General features: G+C 40.0%; 1 protein-coding gene and 1 non-coding gene across 5 annotated transcripts in view; both read right to left on the reverse strand.

Moving 5' to 3' along the window:
• Nucleotides 1-777: 777 nt before the first annotated feature.
• The window catches only part of LOC122655689 (F-box protein SKIP16), a 48,135-nt gene continuing 24,090 nt past the window's right edge, over nucleotides 778-24,822 (reverse strand). Inside the window, exons 3-5 of one of the 4 annotated variants that reach the window (XM_043849960.1) lie at nucleotides 9,833-10,051; nucleotides 3,673-3,779; nucleotides 778-963 (exon numbers count right to left, since the gene is read on the reverse strand). In XM_043849960.1, the coding sequence (XP_043705895.1) occupies nucleotides 885-963; nucleotides 3,673-3,779; nucleotides 9,833-10,051 (405 nt within the window). In that variant the 3' untranslated portion in view covers nucleotides 778-884. Of the gene's footprint in view, nucleotides 964-1,494; nucleotides 1,555-3,672; nucleotides 3,780-9,832; nucleotides 10,052-24,822 lie in introns of those variants that run through there. The other 3 variants (XM_043849961.1, XM_043849963.1, XM_043849962.1) reach the window with 3 other exon arrangements.
• On the reverse strand, nucleotides 9,406-9,511 carry LOC122657177. Its single transcript, XR_006332247.1, has one exon. It is a non-coding gene; the product is annotated as a U6 spliceosomal RNA (small nuclear RNA).

Consider the following 24,822-nt stretch of genomic DNA (forward strand, 5'->3'; position numbering starts at 1 on the left):
TCATAGCGCTAAACACAGTGGGTGTTATATTGAATTTTGTGAGATGGTCGGTGCTCGTGTAAGGGTGCGATACGAACTGTATGGTGCATTATACTTAAGTTGGAATTGAGTTATTATACCTCAAAGAGTCATTTGCACCGTGGATGTAAGCACACTGTCAAACCACGTATTCTTTCGTATTATAGATTGTGTTTTGCTTTCAGGTATTGACTGACGAGTGTGAACGTAAAGTAACTTGTGAAGCATCAGTTTTACGCATCACTGATTCAAAACAAACCAACCACAACAACCCCCCCCCCCCCCCCCTCAGTAATACATTAGGTATAACATTTTCCCTTGTTACATTGCCTATTATATTGTTTGAATCCCTCTGGCAAAACCAGTGTAATGATATTGGATAACACCACTTTATAAATCGCATAACAAACTTCTACAGCCAAACCACTCAAAACTTCTAGATTTTGGAAAATTTTATGAAAACTGCTACTACATCCTAAATTTAAACTCTTCTCATGGAAGATTCTTTATAATTGTCTAGCCAACAGAGCAAGGTTGAGGGAATTCAATCCCATGCAGCTATTCTATCATTTGTCCAGAGACATCATTGGCACATCTCAACCTGCAGCTCCAACTTCAATTTTATGGATTTCCTGATCGTCTTTGGCATCATAAATCCTAAGTAGATGATTCTATCCCATGTGAGCAAATCTTTAAAGCAGAGTTAATTTTAGTACCATTTGTTGTTTTAACACCTCCAATGCGCATCATTACACGTTTAAACTTGCAACTTCAAGAACAACAAAATCATCAATCCCTATGAAAACAGATTAAAGTTTAAAACAAAGTCCAGTTATTCAGCAATTCAACATCTATGTCTCCTGTGATTAGAAAACATAGTCTGGAAGTTTGAGAGGAAATAGTCCCACTTTGACTTCAAATGGCATGCCTTTTGGATCTGTTAACCTACAATGGACAAAGAAACTTTGCATGTTAGTACACAAGATCAATCAGTCAGATTCCATTCAGCTGAGGTTTAGTTTTGAGGGAACATAGATTCTCTACAATACCATAATTAACTGCTCTTATTTTCACCTGAAGAAATTTTTAAGGAGGAATTCTAGAACTTTAACAAGGCTATCATCTAGTTCCCCAATTGTATGGGTAACACAAGCAGGTTGCAACAAAGAATCACTGACAGCTGCTCAAATCATAGTTTAACAGAGTGCACATGCCTGGATGGTTGAAGCAATTTGACAGTCACCCAGGCTCCGAAAGAGCTGTACTGCAAAGATGGACCTTCCCATTTTTGGCTGTCCCAAATTATTTGTCCAATTCACAAATTAAACAATGAGCATTAAGCAAGTTGACTATTTTTCCCTCTTCCATTGATTAGCCAAATTCATTTATTTCCCAACTTGAAGAGAGTTTAGATAAGTATGGAAGCAAAATATTGAAAAATAAGGGGGGTTTGGTAATGCTTTCACTTTTTCAAATGGGACAGTCATTGTGGATGAGGGACTATCAGACAAATGATGCTAGGGGAACCTTATTGACCTGATTGACAGGCTTTTTCAAATGACATGAAAAACCTAGCTGTTCTGCATCATCCAGACACCATGAAATTACATAGGAAAGGAGGTGCATATTTTTCTCCTTTTTAGAAGAAAAAAAATCTGTAGATGTAAAAACAAAGATTAATTTTCAAAGATCACAGCAAAAGCAGAACAGCTGATTGGAAGGCAAGGATCCATGTAGTCGACCCCATTTAGTTGGGACAAGGCTGAGATGTAGAATTCCGCAGTGGCGGGAGCCTTGTGCACTGGGTACACCCTTTTTTTAAGGCTGAGATGTTGTACTGTTTGTACCCTAATTACCGTCAAGGAAATAGGGCCAGCAAAGTCTGGCCCCAGGACGGCACAAAGACAAGTAAGACTGTTTGTTCAGGACTGGCCAAGACGAACAGGCACAGTTATCTGAGACGGTTACGATCGATCTACCAAGTTTTTATGCAAGTAGTTTTAATCAGTCAAGAAGGAAGTTATAATTGATGTTAGCAGAACGTGGAGCTAGTAAAATTCAGAACTGTCAAGTATAAATTGAACAAGTGAAGGAAAAAGACCTTTTGTCAAATCAATCACTTGAACTTTTATCATTTTCTTAGGAGTAGGAGTAGTTAAGATTAGATTCGTTTCTTCGGTGTAAACATTCCCCTTGTGGGATCTTGTTTATGTATCTCCATTGTTCGAAAGGACGATCAGAAATCAATTTCAGTCATCTTTAGTTACTTGCTTCGTGTTCCTTTAAGTTTCCTTGTCATCATTTGAGTATTGAAAGTCCTTGGAGCAACCGAGGCAGGAGTGCAATCCATTTTCGCTTGGAAGAAGTCAGATTGGAGTCTTTGATTGAGATACACCACTTGAGTCTCAGCGACTCTGGCACGCTTGCACATCCAACAATGGTCTTGAGACCAAAATAGTGGCAAACATGTACATAAAAAACAGAACATAGAAATATCATCTAGATCTGCAATGTAAGAATGGGTGAATCTAGTTCTTAATTACTGGCTTAATGAAAATGAATGAATATATATATAGGCAAGAGATCGCTGCTTGGTCCTGTAGCCCCTGCACTAGCACGTGGGGCCAATGAAAGCGCACGCAGGGGCATCAAAACAGATGGGATTTGTGTTTAGGAGGGCAGGGCGGTCATTTCACGTGCTCCTGGGTCTGGGCGCAGGAGCCACACGACCAAGAAGCATATATATAGTCAATATGGAGATCCTATCCCACAGCCTCTCACATCCTAACCATGTGAGACCCACACTGACAATCTCTCTCCTCCCTAACCATGTGGGGCACCCTTGTTGACAAAACCGTTTCCCGTGCTTTGATTGCTGTGGCATGGGAGATTCCTCCTACAGTGGCAACATGGGGAACCCTCTCCCATATATAGAATTAAAAATGACCAAATCCATTGTCATTTTTCTTCAACCAGGTATGTCTCGGAACTGGGTCAGATCTAACTGGCAATTCATTGACAGTTTTCACAACCTAATGACCAAAGCATGAGGCAAGAATCAGGAAGTGGAAATTTTAAAAAGCTTCAAGACTTTTGAGTGTCCATGGTTGGTTCATACCCACTGCTAAGCTGGTTCATCCATCCAACCACTGGTTTATAAGAACATTGATAATAACGAAGAGTCCTGAAGTGGAGGGGCTAAGATCAAATGAGGAACCAAGATTGATCTGTTGGAGTGATACCATAATGGTAATAAAGTACATTATGGGAAGCAATTAACATGGAGTGGTATTTTGTGGGAGTGATGGCATAACAGTACTTAAGTGCAGAATGATAAGCAATAAACATGAGGGGTGTTTTAGGCACAGGAATTAGAACTGTGTCACAAGAACCTGTGGGCGTTTGATATTCCAAGGACCTGACCCACCCATACCCAATCCATTTATCAGGCAAGTTGGCCCAACCATCGCATAATCGTCCATGAGATGTTAAACATAGGCCCAATCCATAAATAAATAGGCTGGTGTCAGAGGGTTTTCAATGATGCCCATGAAGAAAAAACTAGGCCCCAGGAAATATACGCAATGTGAACTTAATGTACTAAGTTTCGAAAACTACTAGCTTTCGAATTTGCACCAATGTCAATGAAAGTACCTGCCAGGGACAAATGTGAAAGCACCCTCAACAGAACCAGAAGAAGATGTCAGAGGTGTGCAACTTTCATAGACAAACTCTCTTCCATCTGGATACAGAAGGGGATACTGCAATCACATAATATAAGGAAAACTTTCAGGATGACCAGCCACTTGAAAAAAGGAAAAGGGAAAAGAAAAAGAGCATGGTATTTGTAATATAAGCGCAAGGTTGCAAAGTTCAACAAAATTAGTAAGTTCTAGTTTCTTTAGGAAATATCAAGAATCCTGTTTCAGAAAAACTAATTTCAGGACGGAAAAGAAAAATAGCTTCCATTCATGAGATTTAGTTTGTGTCAATTCATATCATCAGTGTACAAAGATGCATTTGTTCAACCAGCAGACCACTCGCATCCCCTAACAAATATCCACAATATGGCATTCCATATTAGCAGCAACTATGCTCTTGTTCTGTCATTAAAAAAAAAAAAAAAAAAAAAAACACAATGCACTTTTTCAACCAGCAGACCACTTACTTGCTAACCAATATCCACAATATGGTGTTCCATATTAGCAGCAACGAAATAGATTTCAACTCTTGTTCACGAATCAAGATCAGCCACATTGAAGCTGATAAACTACTAACTGAACACCTCCGATTTAAGGCATTTAACTGAAGCATGAATTTCTTAAAGAGTTAAATTCTCCTTGGAAAGAGCAACCAAACACATATTTAAACCCTAGGAGGAGCAGTGCTTTTCCAAATGCTTTCCCTGTAACCAATTTCAGATTCTTCACCACAGAGAAAATTGTAACAAAATTTAGAGAGAACTCGAGTATGCCCCATCAAGACTTTTCCTTCATCAGCCCCATAACACTTGCAGGATTGTTTATATGCCAAAAATCATCATAAACACCCGTAGACTAAACAAAATATGTAAAAGCTTACAATAGAGCATACAAATAACTTAGGTTATTTTGATACCTTCCACAAACTTATAGAAAATAGAAATATCTAAAACTATATATAGTGTAAAATTTATTTTAAAATATTTAAGAATAAAAATATCATATATTTTGAGTCTTCAAGACCTTGGGGTTTTGCCAAGTTTGACAACGCTTGTCAGATTCCTGCGCACTAGACCCTAAACCCTCATACCTAACTTGAAACCACTTTATTGCATCCCCTTTTGTGACTCTATGCTAGATCCCAACCCAATAGTTGCACTGGCAATGGAGTCCTACGAAATAACAAGGGCACTCAAGAATATAGAAATCCATTGCCATAAAAGAAAGTAGGAGCTGTGGCAGGAGGCAAAGGTTAAGGGTTCTCTAGGCAAGGAAGTTGTGGGGGAGATGTGACCTTTGAACCAGACTAGCTTGTGCCAAAGAATAGTAGAGGCTTGAGGCCTAACTAGGTTCCAGGCAGATTTAAAGCTAAAGAGGCCATTGTTGGAGGAGAAGCCATGGAACCCTTAACTTTATTTGGAAAATCTCCACTAAGCATGACTCCATTTGGGTCCATTGGGTCTATTCCCATTTCCTCAAAAACGACTCCATTTGGACAGTCTCCATCCCCAAGGATTCCTCCTGGATCTAGCGCAAAATTCTCCTCCTTCGTCCTTTGGCTCTCTCAGCCTTTTCCTCCTCTTTTGTTGATGGATCCTCCATATCATTATGGCTTGACCCCTGGCACCCCAATGGAGTTCTCTATAACTTCTTTGGAGCTAGGGCAACTTACTCCTCCATGATCCCAAAATCAGCCCCTCTTTCCTCCATCATCTCTCATGGCACTTGGTCCCCCCTCCCCCCTTACCCCCCCCCCCTCTCTCCCTGATCTGGAATTCCCTTCCCCCCCTTCCCCCTTCCCCTCCCCCCCTTGGTCTTACGGACAAGGTTTCTTGGCTTCCCTCCAACAATGGCCTCTTTAGCTTTAAATCTGCCTGGAAGTCTGGAACCTAGTTAGGCCTCAAGCCCCTATTGTCCTTTGGCACAAGCTAGTCTAGTTCAAAGGTCACATCCCCCGCCACAACTTCCTTACCTGGAGACCCTTAACCTTTGCCTCCCAACCCAAGCCTTCCTCTCTCACAGAAGAATCCCTGCCCCCTCTCTTGCATTTTCTGTTGGAATGGTTCCGAAGACATTGACCACCCTTTTTTCGCTTGCCCTTTTACATCCACCATCTGGAAAAATGCCCTTTTGTTCATCTGGCCTCGCAGCAGGAGTCTCCTCCCCTTCGCACGAGAGTGGCTTTGGTTGATCTTGACTTTCCCTGGATGCACCACTTGCGACACTATTAGCAAGCTTGTGTTTGGCGCTACACTTTATCACATTTGGATGGAGTGGAACCTTAGGAGATGGACCTCCAACTCTCGCTCTTTTGACTTGATTTGGAAAGCCATCTTTTGGGATGTCTCCTCTAAACTCAGTTTTTTGCCTCACAAGGCCCTTTTGGATTCCCCAAGGAACAGGCATATTGTTGTTTCCTGGGGTTTAGATAGTGCTCTGTTATGCCCCCTTCCCCCCCCCCCCCTTAGTTGGGATCGGGGTCTCCCCCCCCTTCTTTTTTCCCCCTTTGTATATTCCTCCCCCCCTCTCTCCCTCTCGCCCCTCTCGGGCTTTGGTAATATAATTTTTATTCACCAAAAAAAAAAAAAAAAAAAGTAGGAGCATACCTACAATTAACTCGATTCTAAGTTCCTAACAAAGCCAAACCAGAAGCTGAATAAAGGACCAAAAATTGGTCTTATTTTAATATCTATGGGTATGGGCTTTTAATTTTAAAAGGTTGAATTATAAGGTCCAAAAGTGGAGGTCAGAAGGGGTCTATGAAAATTAATATTGTAATTAGTGGTGGGGCCCATTAGAGATTAGTTTAGAATTATCTAATATTAGCTGTTATAGGGTTCTTGTGGGGGCCATTCCGCCCATTCCTCAGCTGTTAAAGCTTTGACTTGAGTAGAGTACTATTAGATTATGTTTTGGGGTTTTGTTAGTTTAAGAAAGTTAAAAGACTCCTAAAAGCATTTTGTAGGTTAGTTTAGTTATTTTAGAAAGTAGAAGTCCATTAGAAATCTAATTTTTTGTTTTTTTTTTTCTTAAAGAGATGTAAACTTCCCCAGTCATAGAGGAGGGTGGGCCTTGATGCAACGGTAAAGGTTGCTCCATTGTGACCAAGTGGTCACAGGTTCAAGTCTGGAAACAGCCTCTCTGTGAAAGCAGGGGTAAGGCTATGTACATTATGATCCTCCCCAGACCCCGCAGTGGTGGGAGCCTCGTGCACTAGGTATGCCCTTTAAAACTTCCCCAGTCATAGTTAATGAGAAGTCATTATTTTATTTGAAAGATGGCGAGTTGATATCAAAGCCTAAACAGTTATGGATCCCAAAATTCTTGATCTGTTAGTTGAGCTCCAAAGAGGGGTTCAAACTCTTCAAATTGGGGTTCAGAGCATGCACCATGCAAAGGGAACTTCAAAACTTACGAATGCATATAGAAGAACCTTCAAATCCAAAAGAAAGTCTTCTACAAAGAGCTTGCTGTCCATAATGAAATTCCTAAGCCTACCGAGGAAGAAAGTAAGAAATTGTAGAGGATGTTGCTGCTTCATTGCCAACAGTAGAAAGTCGGTCCCTTTAAACCAAAAGCGAGCTTGTGGTTCAAGACGGATGCTAGTCAAATGAAAGCCATTCCACATAATGAGTTCGTTCTTCCTCACAAGTTTCAAGACACAAATGCAACATCAAATATTAATATTCTGAAATTAGTTCAAGTTGCAAATAAGTAGTTGCAAGCACCACTCAAAGTGTTCTTATTCCTCCTGTACTACAAAACACGATGACAAATTTTTTAAACAAAGGGGGAATGCAGGACTGATCCAAAAATTGATCATATTTTAATATCTATTGGATATAGGATTTTGTTGACTATAGCCCGGTTCTCTTCTATGTCTTCATATGTTTTCTCCAGATTCATTGTATTTGTATACTAGATAGGGCCTATGAGTCAGCCCTAGCCAGGATACCTTTTACGTAATCTACCTCTTTGATTATAAATAAACAATGGGCTCTGTCCATCTGACAAGCCAATCTATTATCTCCAATCCTCTCTTCTCAACTTGGTATCAGAGCGAATTCTCTTTTTCTTTTTTTTCTTTTACAAAAAGGTTCTCGCCACCGTCCCCCCACCACGCCGAGGCTTTGGCCTCTTGGTTCAGCATGGTTGGTTGAACATGTCATAATGCATGTCGCACCATGCTAACCATAGCTGACCACAAACCATCTACCACTGCTTGCCGCCACTGCCGTCATGTCATTTCGCGTCGCCGCCCCTGCAGCTCATGTCACCCTTATCTAGGGCTCTTTTCGCGCCGCCCTTTTCGGCTCCTGCCTTGCTGACCTACCACCCGCCCCCATTTCTGGTACTGCCTGCCTTCACCGGACCCTCCAGGGGTATTCCCTTCAATCGCTGCCAACAGCTAGCCACCCAGGGCTCTTCCTGCCTTCGTCGGACCCTCCAGGGGTTCTCCCTACTATCACCGACGACTCCCAGGCCCTCCGGGGGTCCTCTCTGCTATCGTCAGACCCTCCAGGGGCCTTCCCTGCCTGCGCCAGTGACTCCAAGGCCCTCCAGGGACTCTGCCTGCCTACACTGGGATTTCCAGGGCCTCCCAAGGCCCCGCCGACCTGCACCGTGCTTCTCCAGCCCTCCCAGGGCCTTCTCCTGCTTGCACCTTCCCTGCCCCCTCGTTTGCCCCTGCTGGTGTTTCTTGACTCTCCAAAGACCCCCCAGACCCTGCCGGTGCCTTGCTGGACCCATGTCAACCCTATCCCTCCTCTTCCAACCTACCCAACCTGTTAATTTCCTCCTCCAACTCCTCCTTCCTAACCTAGATCACCTAATTCCTCTCAATGCCATCTGTTGAGTTTCTGTTTTTAACCCCTTCCGTTTCTCCTAGAAAATATAACTAACCTTCCCTTCTCCACTAACTCTCCCCACTCTCCCCATAAAAACAAGGCTCTCGAAGCACATATTCTGAAACCTGAAATGAGGGGACCATTTCTCACCTCCCCACATTTTTTATGAGTGCATGATCCAAATCAGTCTTGGAAGAACCTCTTACATACTCTTAGTGTAATGATACTACCCCCATTTGAAATATAAAAAAAAAACATTTATTTTGCACAATAAAGGGTCTACCCAGTTATTGGTCCATGTATAGTACCAATGTTCGAGATTTCAATCGAAATGGATCAAAATCAAGGGTCTAAATCTCAGTTTCGAGGCCGATTTCAACCAGCCAGGAAACCGAGATTTCTCAGGTTTCGACGGTATTTTTTGGGTAAAACTCGACATGTCTTGGGCTGGACAAAACTGGTCGAAACTGGGCTGGTTGAAATTGGTTAAAATTGGTCGAAATTATCGAAATTCCCGAAATATTGTCAAAATATGTCAAAACTTGGTTGAAACCTGGTCGATACAGTAGTACATATAGGTTTCGTCTCGGAAACTTTGAAAACCGAGATCTTGAACCATGATTGAAATTTGCAAGACATTTCAGTATCTCAGATCACTGAAACAAAACTTAGGTGGAAATACAAGGAATACCAGATTTCGTCAAAATGTTTCAGCAAAATCTGTGAAATCACGACACATTTCGGTTGAAATGACCAGAACAATGCTTTCAGACACAAAAAAATAAGAACATTAGTGAAATTTGACAGAAAATTTATCTATGCAATGGACTGTTAAATGCTAAAAAAAATTGGACCTCTTGATTTGTGCATATCATCCTTGCCCAGGGGTTGTGCTAATTGTGTTTGTATTGTTCCGATTTTATTGGATGTTCACGATTTTTTATCAGATCCTGTGATTTATCAGTGCTTGATAGAAAGGGGGTTGGCTAATTTTGTTTGTGTTTGTTTCAATTTATCAGATGGTTACGAGTTTTTATCAGATCCCGTGATGTGACCTCTCTCTCTCTCTCTCTCTCTCTCTCTCATGCCTCTTTTAAGAAACTTCAGGAGGAAATGGATATTGTAACGAAGCAAATCTGTGCCCTTCTCAAGCCAAAAGAGAAAAGGTGAAGCATAAAAAGGAAAATAACAAAATCTGATCATTGATTGCTCAAAAGAATGACTAAACAATTCCTATCGGTTAAAGCAGAAATGGTCAAAGTGTACCTTTCCTATTACAGCTTCACCATTAACATCAGACATAACAGTGTCATTGGAACGGATGATCCAATGCCGCCAGTAGAGTTGACATGAGCCGAAAGATGCCCCATTTATAATGCATCCCTCAGGCAGGAGCCGCATGCGGATAGAGTAAGAAAACCAGTACCTTTCAGACTCTTGTTGTAGATCACTTAATTCTGGAACTAACACGGAAGAAGCCCGAGTCTGAAAAAAATCATTTATCGGTCAGCAGACAATGACAATATTAATAACAGTAGGAAAAATAGTAACAATAGCAGCAACAGTGAACCATCAATAGGGAATGACAGTCACAATCAGGTAGAGTGCAAAAGTATTTGGACCCATCATTTGTGTCAGAAAAATGAAGACTGCAATTGCTTACCCTTCGTTTTTGGAGACTAATTGCTTATTTCATGGAAGCTACAAAGAATGTTAAGGATAAATCAATACAAGATAGTACTACTTATCAGCGAGGTTACCACCCTCAAACTGGGAATTGTGCATCAAGTGAGTCATACTCGGCAGGAGACTTAAGCAGCCTTCAGCCAAAGTGCATTCCTTAAGGTGTAAGCCACCAAAAAAAAAAAAAAAAACAACTTATATTTCACTGATTACAAGTGACAAGTTTTAGTTTAAAAAATACATTTGCCCCTTTGATTTAGATAGAAAAAGGTTTTTCAGATGCAGGTTATTTAAACCTTTCCAAGGGGGGAAAAATCTGTTTTCCATCTTGTTAACAAAACAGTTTTGGGGAATAATGCTTGAATGATCTTAGACAGACCCCGAGCCTTTATTTATAATAAAGAGTCAAAGTTACATGGACAAAATTGTCCCTAACATAGTTGATATGGCTGTACATAAGATAGAACATAGTAAAAAGTCCAGAATACTCCCCCCCCCCCCACGGTATTCTGGCCCATACAATCCAACACTCCCCCTCAAGTTGATGCATATATGTCATGCATGCCCAACTTGACTAAAACAGGATGAAACACTTTGCAACTTAATCCCTTCGTGAACACATCGGCTAACTGATCAGCAGACTTCACAAATGGAACACAGATGAGTCTGGCTTCAAGCTTCTCCTTGATGAAATGTCGGTCAACCTCCACATGCTTAGTAAGATCATGTTGGACAGGATTATGAGCAATGCTAATGGCCGCTTTATTATCACAATATAGCATCATAGGAAGATGGACAGCAACACCAATATCCTGCAACAATCCTCTAAGCCACAAAAGTTCTCAGATTCCTTGTGCCATGGCACAGAATTCAGCTTCAGCACTGGACCTTGCCACAACATTCTTCTTCTTGCTACGCCATATGACAAGGAGCCCGCTTGATAACCTTACGAGAAACAGTTTCTGGAGTTTTTCCATTCTAAGAAACGGAAAAACACCCAAAAACCGCTTGATAACGAAGTGTTTTTTGTGACTGTTATTGGAAACAAAAATCAAAATTTATGCTCCCTAGAAGACTTTTGACAGAACATGTCCAACATGTTCTGTCGTTTCTCAGCACAAAATTGAAACTTGTTCTCGATAAAATTGAAATTCATACCTAACCACTTACCAAGCTCTCACAAGGTCGTCCTCTTCACAGGGTCTGAGAAGAAAACCCTTACGGCGGCAAGCTTGGTAGATCCATCAACGACCTCAGGTACCCTCTATCTCTCCTGACTTTCTCTCTTGCTCTCTCACTCTCTCTATCTTTCTCTCTCGCTCTCTCTCTCTCTCTATCTTTCTCTCTCTTTCTCTCGCTCTCTCTGGCTTTGTGTCTAATTGGATCTGGGTTTTTTTTTAAGTTTGATCATACCCTGTTCACGAGCTCTGAAGGCCGCTGCATTGGGGATACAACATCTTCACCGCAAGGAGGGAGAGCATCTCTCAGTAGCCCTTTGGTTTCCCACGATTTTCAGGAACCTAGTGGTTCAACTCTCCTGGCAGGTATACTTCATTTTTTTCTTCTTTAAATTTGTTTAATCCATGTCTCTGTACCTATGTATCAATGGATCTTGTGTATGAGTTTTGTTTGTTTAGCCCTTGGTTATTCATTGAAGCTGAAACTCAAATTGAGAGATGGGTTAAATGTGATGAAACTTTTTGTGGAGCTGAGTGGTAGCACACCAAGTAGAGATGCATTTGCTGTTACAGAGAAAACCAGCAGCAATATAGCACTATTTCCAAACCTATGGCAGCAACAAAGAAAGGGGAAAATAGGCTATCGGTTAGAATATAGAGGGAGGATAAGAAGGAGAAAATCCCCCAAATCTCATCAAGGAATAGGCTATCAGTTAGAATATAGTCCCCTTTCTTCTGCTTCCTATGGACATCCTTCAAATCCAAAATCCATGTATGCCAATACAAATTGTTTGTTAAACAAGATTGCGTAAGCCCAACCAGCCTCTTGAGTTTTATGATCATAACTCCCACCACAAATAATTATTATATTGGATGATCAGTAGTGGATAGCTACAAATAATCATTAAGAGAGAGAGAAGAGGTGACGATACTACAAACTAAAGAACCATGTGAATCCTTAAGGCAAACAATTGAATTTTTCCTAAGATTCATATTAGTAATAGTACAATAATACTTAGTATTTGCGGTCTCCCTCATTGATATAAAGGTGCCTTTTTTAGCCAAAAAAGTTCTTCAGCTTCAAGGAGCCACAATGGAGTTTATTGGAAATCTCTGTTAGCTTAGTTGCAGAATCAGGGAAAGGCTCCTTGTGTTCCAATTCCTGGTACTTCTTAAAGAGAGATTCTTTTAGAGGAAATAAAATTCCAAACACTTCTCTATTCCACTGCTTAAAGTACATCATAACTACTCCATTTAGCTGAACAATCAAATTTTGGTTACCAAGACCTTACCATTTAGAAACTAGAAACTCATGAAACTGAGGATTATTAAACCAAGTTGCCTGAAAATGAACTTCTTTTTGAAAGCCAAAAGAAGGGAGAGAATGAACAGCTGCTTCTCTCCACAAGGAGATCCAAGTTGGATTACTAAAACCCCCATCAAGAGCTTCCTCGATGAGATTTGGGGGATTTTGTCTGTTTGAAAAGTAGAATAGGACACTAACAAAGGCAGTTCAGGTGTGTGCTCAGGTATTGGGCAGCAAGGGGGGGGTGTGCTCAGGCATTAGGCAGCAAGGGAGGGTGTGTGTGCTCAGTTGTAGGGCAGCAGGGGGTGTGTGTGCTCAGGTATTGGGCAGCAAGGGGGGGTGTGTATGCTCAGTTGTAGGCCAGCAAGGGAGGGGGGGGGGGGGTTGTGTGTAACTAGGCTTCTAAACTTTCGGCTTAGTAGCACTCCCTTTTCTTGGGGTCCTACCTGTTCTCTTATCTTCCCAACAGGGAATAGATCAGCTTAGAAAATCTGATACTACTTTAATTAAGAGGGTTCCTCACCCTTCTTGAAATCCATAAATGAGTTCTTTAACAGCTTTAAGCAATTGGCATTAATAGTGTATGGATTTGGCATTATATAATTGATTATGACAGGAAAGAAGAAGAAAGAAAGAAGAAAGAGAATAATATGAAAGATTTGAATTTTTCTTTGATGATTGAACATATGACCCTTTTATGATCTCCACTCCTTGGATGGAGGATGCAAGCAATGGCACTATCTGAAAGTGAAAAGAAGACAGCCACGCTCCCCTTCTCCCCCATTAGTTTCTTTTTATGGGATCCAAGAGGAGGAATGTGAGTTGGAAAGCTTTCAATTAGGGTATAAATCCATGCACTAAATCCTTTTGAGAAAGTGAAATTGAGTATCAGTTTCTTTGTAGGCCTACTTTAGTTTTTATTCAGCATTTCATATTCTCCTCAGCAGCCTTAGTACCCACTGGAATCTCCTCTGCCTCTGGATTACAGGGATGATAAGCTTCTCTGAGATTGATTGCACAGGTTTTGATTGATGATCCATTTATCATGACTAGTTGAGTTCATATGCAGCACTTTTTTTGAGATTTGTGATTTGCTGAACCTATTAAGCTACTGTTGTGGCTCTATTAGAACTCTATTAGTGTTAAAACCTTGTTTTCATAGTTGATTCAATTTGTGATTTGCTGAACCTATTAAGCTACTGTTTATAGGTTATTTTCATGTCTGAAACTCTGCAACCTATCTTCAACCTCTGAATCCTAATTACAGTACTTAAATTACTATTTTCATGTCTGAAAATTAGTGATATCCTATTGTAGCCAAGTTAATGATTGCTGGTCTTTTAGGACAGCCCATTACAGAGGACCCTACCTGGGCTCATATCTGCCTATGTTGGCCACAGACATGACTTGCAAAGTACCAAATGGGTCCTAGTTAACTATGATCTCTTCTAATTAGACTTGAGTATTCTGGTTTTAGAAAACTGATTATTTAAACTACAAGAATACCTCCCTATCTAACCTGTGGATCCCCTGTTTTAAGCTACTATTTCTGCTACACATCTGTAACTGCAGGCTGATCTGTTATTCAGATTCAGCCCATCTTTTGGGGTTTAGGAGAGTAACCCAGGAGAAGAACTCGACCCAGGTTTGGGTCCATTCTGAGATCTGATTGTGCTGCTACTTAAAACTCCCTTTTGTAAATATATAGCCTTTAATAGGCTACTTGTGCTTTGGATTATTTTTTTTTTTTTTTTTTTTTTTTTTTTTTTTTTTTTTTTTTTTTTTTTTTTTTTTTTTTGTTTTTTTTTTTTTTTTTTTGTTTTAATGAATCTCATTACTTGTCAATTTCTTTATCATATTGAGATTCAATGAGAAGGTGGCTGCACTTGTGTGTTACTTATAAAGGATGTAACTTGCATATAATGATAACCATCTATTCCAATTATTTTCAATTAGGTTTTCAAATGGCATCTAGTTCAAACCCTACCCCAATGATTATCAACTGGAGTGCAATGAGACCGAAAAATTCATTAATCAAATAGTTGATAATGTGAGGAATGGTCAAAAGACTACCACAACCTTTACTAAGATTGGTTGGACTAACACCAAAGCTGGACTAGAAACTGTTTTTCAACGTTCTTTTACTAAGGACCAACTCCGCAATAAGATGTACAAATTACGGGGTGATTATGATGGCTTCAAGAAACTGCTAGAGACAACAGGATTTGGTTGGGACTCTCAGACTAGGACTGCTACTGCTAAAGATTCTGTTTGGGAACGGGCCATACAGGTAATAAACGAACATTCAATTATTATATGTTATTTATATAATTAAAGTCTAAAAGGTAAGTGTACTAAATCCATGGTTTTTTACCAACAGGCAAACCCTACTTGGTCAAAATTTCGAAGGAGTGGTCTTCCATGGTGGCCTGAGTTGGAAGAGATTTATTCGGAACATCATGCTCGGGGAGATAAAGGAGTGCGTAACATTACAGTTGACATTCCTCCTACGGTCATCAATGAGCCTGAGGATGTTTACCTTAAACCCAAATAGAATCCCCTGGCTATGTAGGTTTGGATGACATAGAAGAAACTGATGGAGAGGAAGAAGTGACTTCTACTGCAAACAAAAAAATGAACCTAGATAGAACACCTCAAGATCGAAGGAAGAAGGGTACTGGAAAAGCATTGACTGCTTGTACTGCAGAATTTAGCAGGTATCTTAATTGAAAAATGGAACGAGCAGGTAGTACCACTCTCACTTCGTCCAACCAACCAGCAGCATGTACTAGTACTGTCATTCCTACTGATCCTCTAGTAGATGGACCCTACAGTATGAAGAATTGTCAAGCTATGTTAGACTCCATACCAGACATTACAGAAGACATGTATGTGAAGGCTCAGAAGAAAATTCACACTGACCCTGATTGGAGACTGTCATTTGTAGAAGTGATTCCTGAACAAAGGATATGGATGTTGTGGGCGTTACTTAAGGAGTAGTCTTCTAGGATTAAAGTGTGTGATGATTTATAAATTTGAACAATGGTGTTTAAAGTTGGATGATTGCTTTAGAATATTTGTGGTACTTTTGGAAGTCTGTCATTTTAATAACTGTTTAGTTTATGGATGATTGTTTTTTTAGTTATATATTATGCATTTAACAACTTTTACTTTGATTAAATTGCATTTTGCTAAATGGATTTGTATTCATATTGATATCTATATGTATATACAGATATGTCAATGAACAATGATGACCATGATGATTCATCAAGTGATGATGATATCATAGTTATCAAGGCGGCGGCAAAGCGACCATGGCGTTTGAGGGCCTTCCTAAGCGCCTTGGCGATAGGGCGGCCTCAAGGCGTCGCCTTGGCGAACAAGGCGTTCTAGTGTTCTTTTTTTTATATAACCATTTTATTAGGCATAAATAGCATATTAATTTTTATATAATTCTACTTGTATCCTAAATAAATATGAAAGAATTGAAGTACATAATCAAGGAATTGCAAAATAGCATAATCATGACATGTCGGCTAAGGGTAGGGCATATCTACAAACACCTTAAAGACCTCCCAGCCAAGAGAGCGGCCCAATCAAAAGTTCAAAACCATTCATAAATATGAAATATTTACAAGTTCTGGTCTTGTGATCACTTCATTTTAGTCCAATAAAGAAATCATTCAATTCTGTGAAAAAAAAGGAGGAAAAGAAAGAAAGACAAGATTGAATTAAGTTAAAGGAACTATTTGTTACTCCACAGTCCACGGACCTCTTTAGAAACAAACAAAAGAACATACAAGGCTGGAGATGTTGATGGAGAATGGAGAGGTTAGAAGGGGTTTAGGTTTAGAAGGAAAAAAGAAGGGAAAAAAAAAGCACAATACTTACAAGGCTGGAGATGTCGCCGGTGGGGGTGGATGTTGCTTCTCTCGCCGGTGGGGGTGGATGCTCGAGATGGGGGTGTCGGTGGAGAGGAGAGGTTAGAAGTTAGAACTTAAAAAGAGGAAGGGGTTTAGATTTTAGAAGGAAAAAGGGAAAAAAACACGATACTTACAATTAGCCTCGCCGGACGCCCGTGGAGGATGGAGACTGACGGGGAGGACTGAGAACTTGAGAAGGAGTCGAAGGACTAGGTCTGAGCTCTGACAGAGTCGCTGCAAGTCGCCGCCTCGCCGGATGCCGGTGGAGGATGGGGACTGAGAGGGAGGATTGAGGAGTCGAAGCCTTGAAGGACTAAGGTCTAAGCTGAGCTCTGTCGGAGTCGCTGCTGCGCTGCTTCTTTTCTCTTTCGTTTTTTTCTTTTTGATTTTGGTATGTCCCGCAAAGGTGATTAGGTGAATCGAGTTTGGCATTGGTATTTAGGTTTTGTTTTTTTTTTTTTTAAGTTTAACATAATGATTCCATGCTTCTCACAGCATGGAACCAAAAATGTACAACCAATGACATTTTCAATTAGAATAACTTAAAGTACATAAAAAAAGTTAAAAAACAAAAATATAAAAAAAAAACACCAAAAAGCGACTACCTTGCTCACAAAGCATCCTAAGGCGTCGCCTTGGTCGCCTAGGAGACGCCTTGGTCACCAAGGCGGTCGCCTTTCTTACATACCATAAGGCGCCCCATCGCTATGCCCCCAGATTTCGGCCTGGATGCCTTGATAACCATGGATGATATAATCATGATACTTAAACTTCAAAGACAAATAGATCATTACCGGATTAGAGAACCATTAATGGATAGTAGTTACACAGGATCTATTAAGGCGGCAGAAATGTTGAATGGGCATTCAAATCTATGCTACCAACATTTCAGGATGGAAATGCATGTTTTTCTCAACCTACATGATAAGATGGTACATAACGGTTGGTTGACAGATAGTCGGTATATTCGAGTAGATGAACAACTTACAATATTCCTCACTACGGTGGCGCATGTTAGGTCTAGTAGACCAGTATGTATGTCATTTCAGCGCTCTGCACAAACAATTAGTTCTGTCTTCCATATAGTGCTGAAGGCTATGCTCAAATTAGCGAAGGAAACAATCAAGCCGCCTTCTCTTGATAAGGTCCCCGATGAGATTAAGTACAACAAAAAGTACCACCCATTTTTCAAGGTAGTCTCAAAATTATAATCTTGAACTACATATTATTGTTTAGTTGCAGTACATATTATGAAAGGACCCAAGATGACAACTCCATGACTTTGGTTTGTTATATGTTCCATATAGGATTGCATTGGTGCAATAGACGGTACTCATATTAGTGCTGTTGTCAAACCTAAACATCAAATCCGAAATAGAAATTGAAAAAGATTAATCACACAGAATGTGATGTGTATATGTTCCTTCAATATGCGTTTCACATTTGTGTACGCGGGCTGGGAAGGAAGTACACATGATGCTCAGGTATTTGAAGCAGCAAGATCAGATCCTAGTTGTTGGAATATGTAATGCAGAATACCGTGGGGTATTCTGGCCTTTTTGGGGTAGTTTTATTCTTCTTATGTTATTAATTGTAAGTGGGCTCTGTGGGTTTTAGTCCCACATCGCCTAGTTTAGTCTCTTTGTAATTTCCCCTCTATTATAAATAGATGGGCTTACCTATCAATGAATACAACACATTATTTTCTCTCAATCTCTCTTTCAAACCCACGATTCTGCCAACATGGTATTAAAGCAGGTGATCTAGGTTAGAAAGAAAAAAAACCCTTATTCTCTTCAATCAACTTCTCCCTTCTACTCCCTTTTTCGGCTTCTCCTTCTTCTGGTTTTTAGCTTTTTTTATCTTATAAGAGGGCAGCACTAATGAGAAAACCCTAAACCAATGATTTAGTTGCTGCCCTCCCACAACCAACCTATCTCTTTTTTACAATTTTCAGCTCTTCCGCTGAGATGAGTTGATCGATTGCTGAAGAACCTTGGGCTGTACTTGCTACTGAAAAACCTGGTTTCGTTGAAGGTGCAACCAATTTTTTTTTTCTCTCGATTTGCCGTTGATCGAGGGGCTGGAGTTCAGGACTTGCCCTATTTTTGCTCGGTCTCTCTTTTCTTGTTGTGAGGAAGATCTCTGATTTCTCTTTCAGAGCTATCGTTCTATTGTTGCTGTCGTTTGCTGGAATCGATTGAAGGTGTTGCTCTCGATTTGAATCTAGAGAATCCATAAATTTGGTGTTGCTGCTATCCATTTGCTGACAACAGTATCGATTTGCTAATGGTTTCGATTGGGAACCTTGTTGTTCTTTCTCGGCTCTATCGAAGGTTCCCGCTGGTTTGGGGTGTTGAAAATTTTCTGCTGTCTGGTTCGATTGCTTCGAGTGATGGAGTTGAAGGTGTCTTCTTGGTATCGATCTATTCTGCCTCAGTTTCTTTTAGATCTATCACATCAGCAACCTTCTTGCGATTCGGGTTTTCTCCAAAAACCTGATCTCTATCGATCTCATCATTGGCTCATCTTATTGAGCTGCCTTTTGGAGGATATTTTGGACTACCAGAGAGAGTAACTCGATTACAGTTTGGGGCCATTCTGCCGGCTGGTTTGTGAGAGTTGATTAAATCTATCTACTATTTTTTTTGCTGATCGGACTAAGTTTTTTCTAGTTGGTCGATTCATGTTCTCCTTCACTCGATTTTTTTTCTGCGAGATGGTATTTGCTTTTGTGGTCTGGTGTTTTTGTTGAGTCCAGAGGTTGAAGACAATACTTCCGCCTCTGATTCACGCTGGAGGTTGGAGATGGTGCTGCTAGTTCTTGGTTCATCGATTTTCTGTTCTTGATAAGGTATTCTTGTTGAGATCATGCACCATGATGAGTTGCTGTTGCTGCTGCCGCTGGTTCCTCTTCTTCCCTGGTTTCCGCTGCCCAGCTTTCCCTAGTTTCTCTGTCGTAAGGTTGAAGACAACCTTCGTAAGTTGGTTTCTTAAAACCTTATTTTGTGATTTCCCATAATACCCTTCTCTCTATCTCTTATTATCTTTTATCCATTTTTTACATTCCTTTCCTAGTTTACCCTTTCTAATAAGGAATTAAATTATTTTCCAAATCTGTCCTTGCACAATACATACTAAATCCCACTTGTGTCCATTCCCCAATTTGACTACCTAATTGACCCCTTGCAAAATTCTGGTTATTTACGGAACTGCCATTACTTTTTAATACATTCCCCTATTTGACTACCCAATTGACCCTTGAAAATTCTGGTTTATTACCAGTTTACCCTTTGGCTTGGATTGTATTTAAAGTGGATTTCCACCAAATTACAGCCATGCCATCCTTTTTTTCCAACACCGTTCCATTTCAATAATTCTAATTCCCTTCATATCCCATACCTTTGGTATTTACCCATAACACCTTTGGAAACTTCTGGTAAATTACAATTTTGCCATTCCTTCCTTTTTAATTACCCATAGCACCTTTGGAAAATTCTGGAAAGTTATGTTTTTGCCATTAAACCTTACATCATCTCCATTAATTGTTCACGTGTGTTACTACACGTGAGGGGGGGATTATGTACAATACACCTGCAGACATTGCAGAACGCAGAACTTGTAGGAACATAGGTGCAAAACATAGAAGATCAGTTTTCTCCACCATTGCCATTGGGTATCCTTCGTTATTGGGTTGAGTTTGCCGTAAGGGGGAGATTGAAGTATTGAAGAGTATTGAAGATATTTGGTTGTTGCCTGTTTGAGGACTTTCAGTTGGGTTGATACAATTTTTTTTCCGCTGCCTGATTCAGTTTGTTTTCGTTGCTTGCTACTCTAGTTATTTCACTTCAAGATTCTATGTCACTATGACAATCTGAGATTCATCACTGGATAGCTATTGAAGATCGTTGAAAGCTGCCTTTTTTGGAAAACATTCCAATCCCGGTTTGCTGATCATGTCTGTCCAAGTTTTGAAGATCTATTTTTTCAAGTTCTTGAAGGTTTATTTGGGAGCTGCATTCATATGTCAAGCTGGATTCTGCTGCAACTTAGTTTTTTCCCATTTTGTTCAAGTTGGGCATTAGTACCTTGTATGCGCCAACTTGAGGGGGAGTGTTAGCATTATTATGAGTTATTTTTTCTTTAGTTCAAGCTGGATCTTCTTTCTTTACTTATTTGTATAATCCAGCTTAAGGGGAAGTGTTGGAATATGTAATCCAGAATACCATGGGGTATTCTGGCCTTTTTGGGGTAGTTTTATTCTTCTTATGTTATTAAGTGTAAGTGGGCTATGTGGGTTTTAGTCCCACATCGCCTAGTTTTGTCTCTTTGTTATTTCCCCTCTATTATAAATAGATGGGCTTACCTATCAATGAATACAACACATTATTTTCTCTCATTCTCTCTTTCTAACCCACGATTCTGCCAACACCAGCTTAGGTTTTCTTCATCCACCTCCAGGTATAGATTATTACTATAATTTTAATCTTATACAAATTATAATTGAATGTTTATACTGAAATATAAATTTACAATGTCCATAATACTTCAAGGCAGGTATTATGTTGTTGACTCAGGTTATGCAAGTCAACTAGGATATTTAACACCGTTTCGAAGTGAAAGATATCACTTGCAAGATTTTCAAGGGGATAGAGGACATGCAACAACAGCGAAGCAGTTGTTCAACCACAGGTATTCCTTTTTGCGAAATGTTATTGAAAGGACCTTCGGCGTGTTGAAAAATAGGTTTCAATTTTTAAGGTTAATGAAACCTTATAAAATTAGGGACCAAGCCGCCATTATATTAGCATGTTGTGGACTGCACAACTACATCAAAAAAGAACAATGGCGGGATGAGTTATTTGAAGAGTATGGGTATGAGCAACCTGTGGAAGATGAACTAAATCCAAATCATCAATCTTTTGAGCAAATTGGTGCAACTATTACTCAAAGGGTAGGGGTCAAGAATTATGAATGAGACTCAGATAATTATTGCAAATCGTATGGCTAGAAAAAAGGGGATACCTCAGATTCCAGTTCAATAGTGGTCTTCATGTTGTTATGTTTGAACTTTCAATTGTTACACTGTTTAATTACACTGTTTAAGTGTGTTTGATTTAATAGTTTTGTTAACTTTAATTTGACACTAATTTTAGTATCTTTGATTATGCTACATCTGGCTAAGTCTACATTATGCTACATCTTGCAAGATCTACATTATGCTACATCTTCCATAACCGTTATTGTATTTATTTTTTTAGTATTGAATAGATGGCTTCTAATGAGTCTATGGTTACCGTTGCAAGATGCGAAATTTGTCAAACATTGTGTAAAGTTTATACAACAAAGAACGGTCTAAATAGTGGCAGAGACTATTTCCAATGTCCAAACCATAATACATTTTTTATGTGGGTGGACGAATTTCAATTATGTAAATGTGGGCATAATTCGAGAACTCGCGAGATCTTGGCGAGAGATCTCCGAGTTTCTCGGTTTTGGTAAAGCCGAGACAAGACTGCCTGCGAGTCTCAAAAGTGCAATATCTCGACGAGATCTCGGATCTCGGTTTGGATCTCGGTTTCGACACATTTTTTTAACCCACCTACTACTTAAATACCTTACCTAACTCGACAAAACTCGATATATTTCGACGAGATCTTGGGTCTCGGGCCAAGATCTCGGGTTGACCCAAAGTTGAGGCTTCGAGTTGGAAAAACAAAATGCACCAACTCGGCGACATCTCGCCGAGATCTCGACTCGTCTCGGTTTTTCCAAGAGCCGAGTTGGTACTGAGACCCGAGTTTTAGTACCTTGGTTGGGACAATGTTAAGCTCGAGTAGCAAAATCACAAGCAAATCTAGGCCGACGATTTTAGTGTTGCCCGCAATCTACAGGGGTATGGCTATCAACTTCTACATTCAATTGAAATTCAATCCATTTTTTCCTTTTTAAACCAATAATGGTATCTTAATATGGAACAATGTATTTGGAATACAGGTTGAAAACCGTGGTTGTAAATTTTTCAAATGGGTAGATGATGACATCAACTGTTCTACTACCAAAGTTAACCCATTCACAACTGATTCTGTGGGACCGTCCACATCTGCTCCTTCGCCTGGCACTCCGCCTTCATTAGATTATGTCAAGGGATATATACAAAGAGCAATCTAAGGCGAGGAGGGAAAAAAAAGAATGTTAACTGGAGAAATTCAAGAGGCAGAGGAAAGGTCAAGGATATTTAAAGATATCCTTGATGCTGTTCAGAAGCTTGATTTAAACATAGGAGGAAATTAGAACCCCATTTGAGCATATTTGGCATCTTGCTTTGTTGTAGACTTTTATTGTACCATAAAACTTTTCATTACAATGTTTATTTTAACCTTTATTATCCAAAGTACATTATTCAAGACAAATATTATTAAAATTGGTCACATTACATGTTCCCAGAAACAGATTTTATCAAGCACCAATGGTGTTCCAATTGTCTTCTGGAAACGTTTCCAGAACAGGTTTACCAAGGGGGTCAAAAACGGTTTCTCAGCACAGAAAATGAAAAAACTGCTTTGCTGTTTCTCAGCACATAACCAGAACAGAAACACCTCTAAGGTTATCAAGCGGGCACAAGGTTGCCACCCACAAAAGAACAATAGCCAGAAATTATTTTTTTGTCAGTAGAGCCAGCCCAATCGGCATCAGTATAAGCTTCAACTTTTAGATGACCACTGAGAGATAAAAGTATCCATTTTCCTAGAGCAGACTTCAAGTATCGTAAGATGCGAAGAACTGCATCCATGTGAGAGGAATAAGGATCATGCATAAATTGGCTTACCAAACTCATGGCAATGGCTATGTTTGGTCGTGTATGAAAGAGATAGATCAACTTGCCCACTAATCGCTGATAATGACCTTTGTCAACAAGTTCACCTTCTTTCTCCTTAAGTCTAGTAGTAGCTTCCATGGGAGTATCTGAAGGATGACACCCTAACATTCCAGTCTCAGACAATAGATCTAGGATATATTTTCTTTGAAAAAGAAAGACCTTTGAAGATCAAGCAACCTCTATCCCTAGAAAATATTTTAGAGTTCCCAGATCCTTTATTTCAAACTCAAGGCCAAGGAAGAACTTCAATTTGTTGATCTCATCACCATCATTGCCGGTCACTACAATATCATCAACATAGACTATGAGGATAGTTATCTTATCACCAACTCGTTTGATGAACAAGGTATGATCAGCATTGCTTTGCTTGTATCCCACAGAAACCATAGTCTTGTGAAATCTACCGAACCAAGCTCTAGATGACTACTTCAACCCATAGAGAGCCCTCTTCAATTTACAAACCTTGCCCCTGGTAGTACCATCAGAGAAGCCTGGTGGAATGTCCATATATACCTCTTCCTCTAGTTCTCCATGGAGGAAGGCACTATTCACATCCAACTGCTGAAGATCCCATCCAAGATTCACAACACAAGATAACAATACTCTTACAGTATTGAGTTTTGCTACGGCTGCGAAGGTTTTCTGGTAGTCAACTCCATATGTCTGAATAAAGCCCTTTGCAACCAAAAGTGCCTTGTATTGATCCACTGTTCCATCTGCCTTTTGTTTGACCAAAAACACCCATTTACATCCCACTGGTTTTTTCCCTGGAGGAAGAGCCACAGGATCCCACGTATTATTTTTTTTCAATGCTCTCATTTCTTCCAACATTGTTGCCTTCCACTTTCCATCTATAGATGCTTCCTGCCAATTTTTAGGAATGGAAACAGAAGAAAGAGAAGACACAAATGCACGAAAAGGAGAAAGAGAACTACAAGAAACGAAATGAGATATGGCATGCAAAGTGCAAGTCCTAGTACCTTTGCGAGGAGCAATAGGTAGGTCGAAAGAAGGCTTACCAGGAGAAGAAGGATCTGGATCGTGAGTCGGCAACTGGATAGGTATTGGTGCTACAGTGGATTGAAGTTGCCCTTTGCTGGAACATCTCTTTTTATAGGTGATAATGCTAGAGTCATCAGTTATCTTCTGAAATTTACTAATGGTTCTCTGTACTGGAGTCAACTCCCTTGAATAGGAACATCACCACCACTTGTTTCCATGGTCTCCCCGTGTAAAGGATTCCCTTCGGGTGAAGGGGCAGTAGTCAAAGGAGACTGGACAGC

Source organism: Telopea speciosissima, chromosome 3 (assembly GCF_018873765.1).
Source record: "Telopea speciosissima isolate NSW1024214 ecotype Mountain lineage chromosome 3, Tspe_v1, whole genome shotgun sequence".
In the NCBI taxonomy this organism is placed as follows: Eukaryota; Viridiplantae; Streptophyta; class Magnoliopsida; order Proteales; family Proteaceae; genus Telopea; species Telopea speciosissima.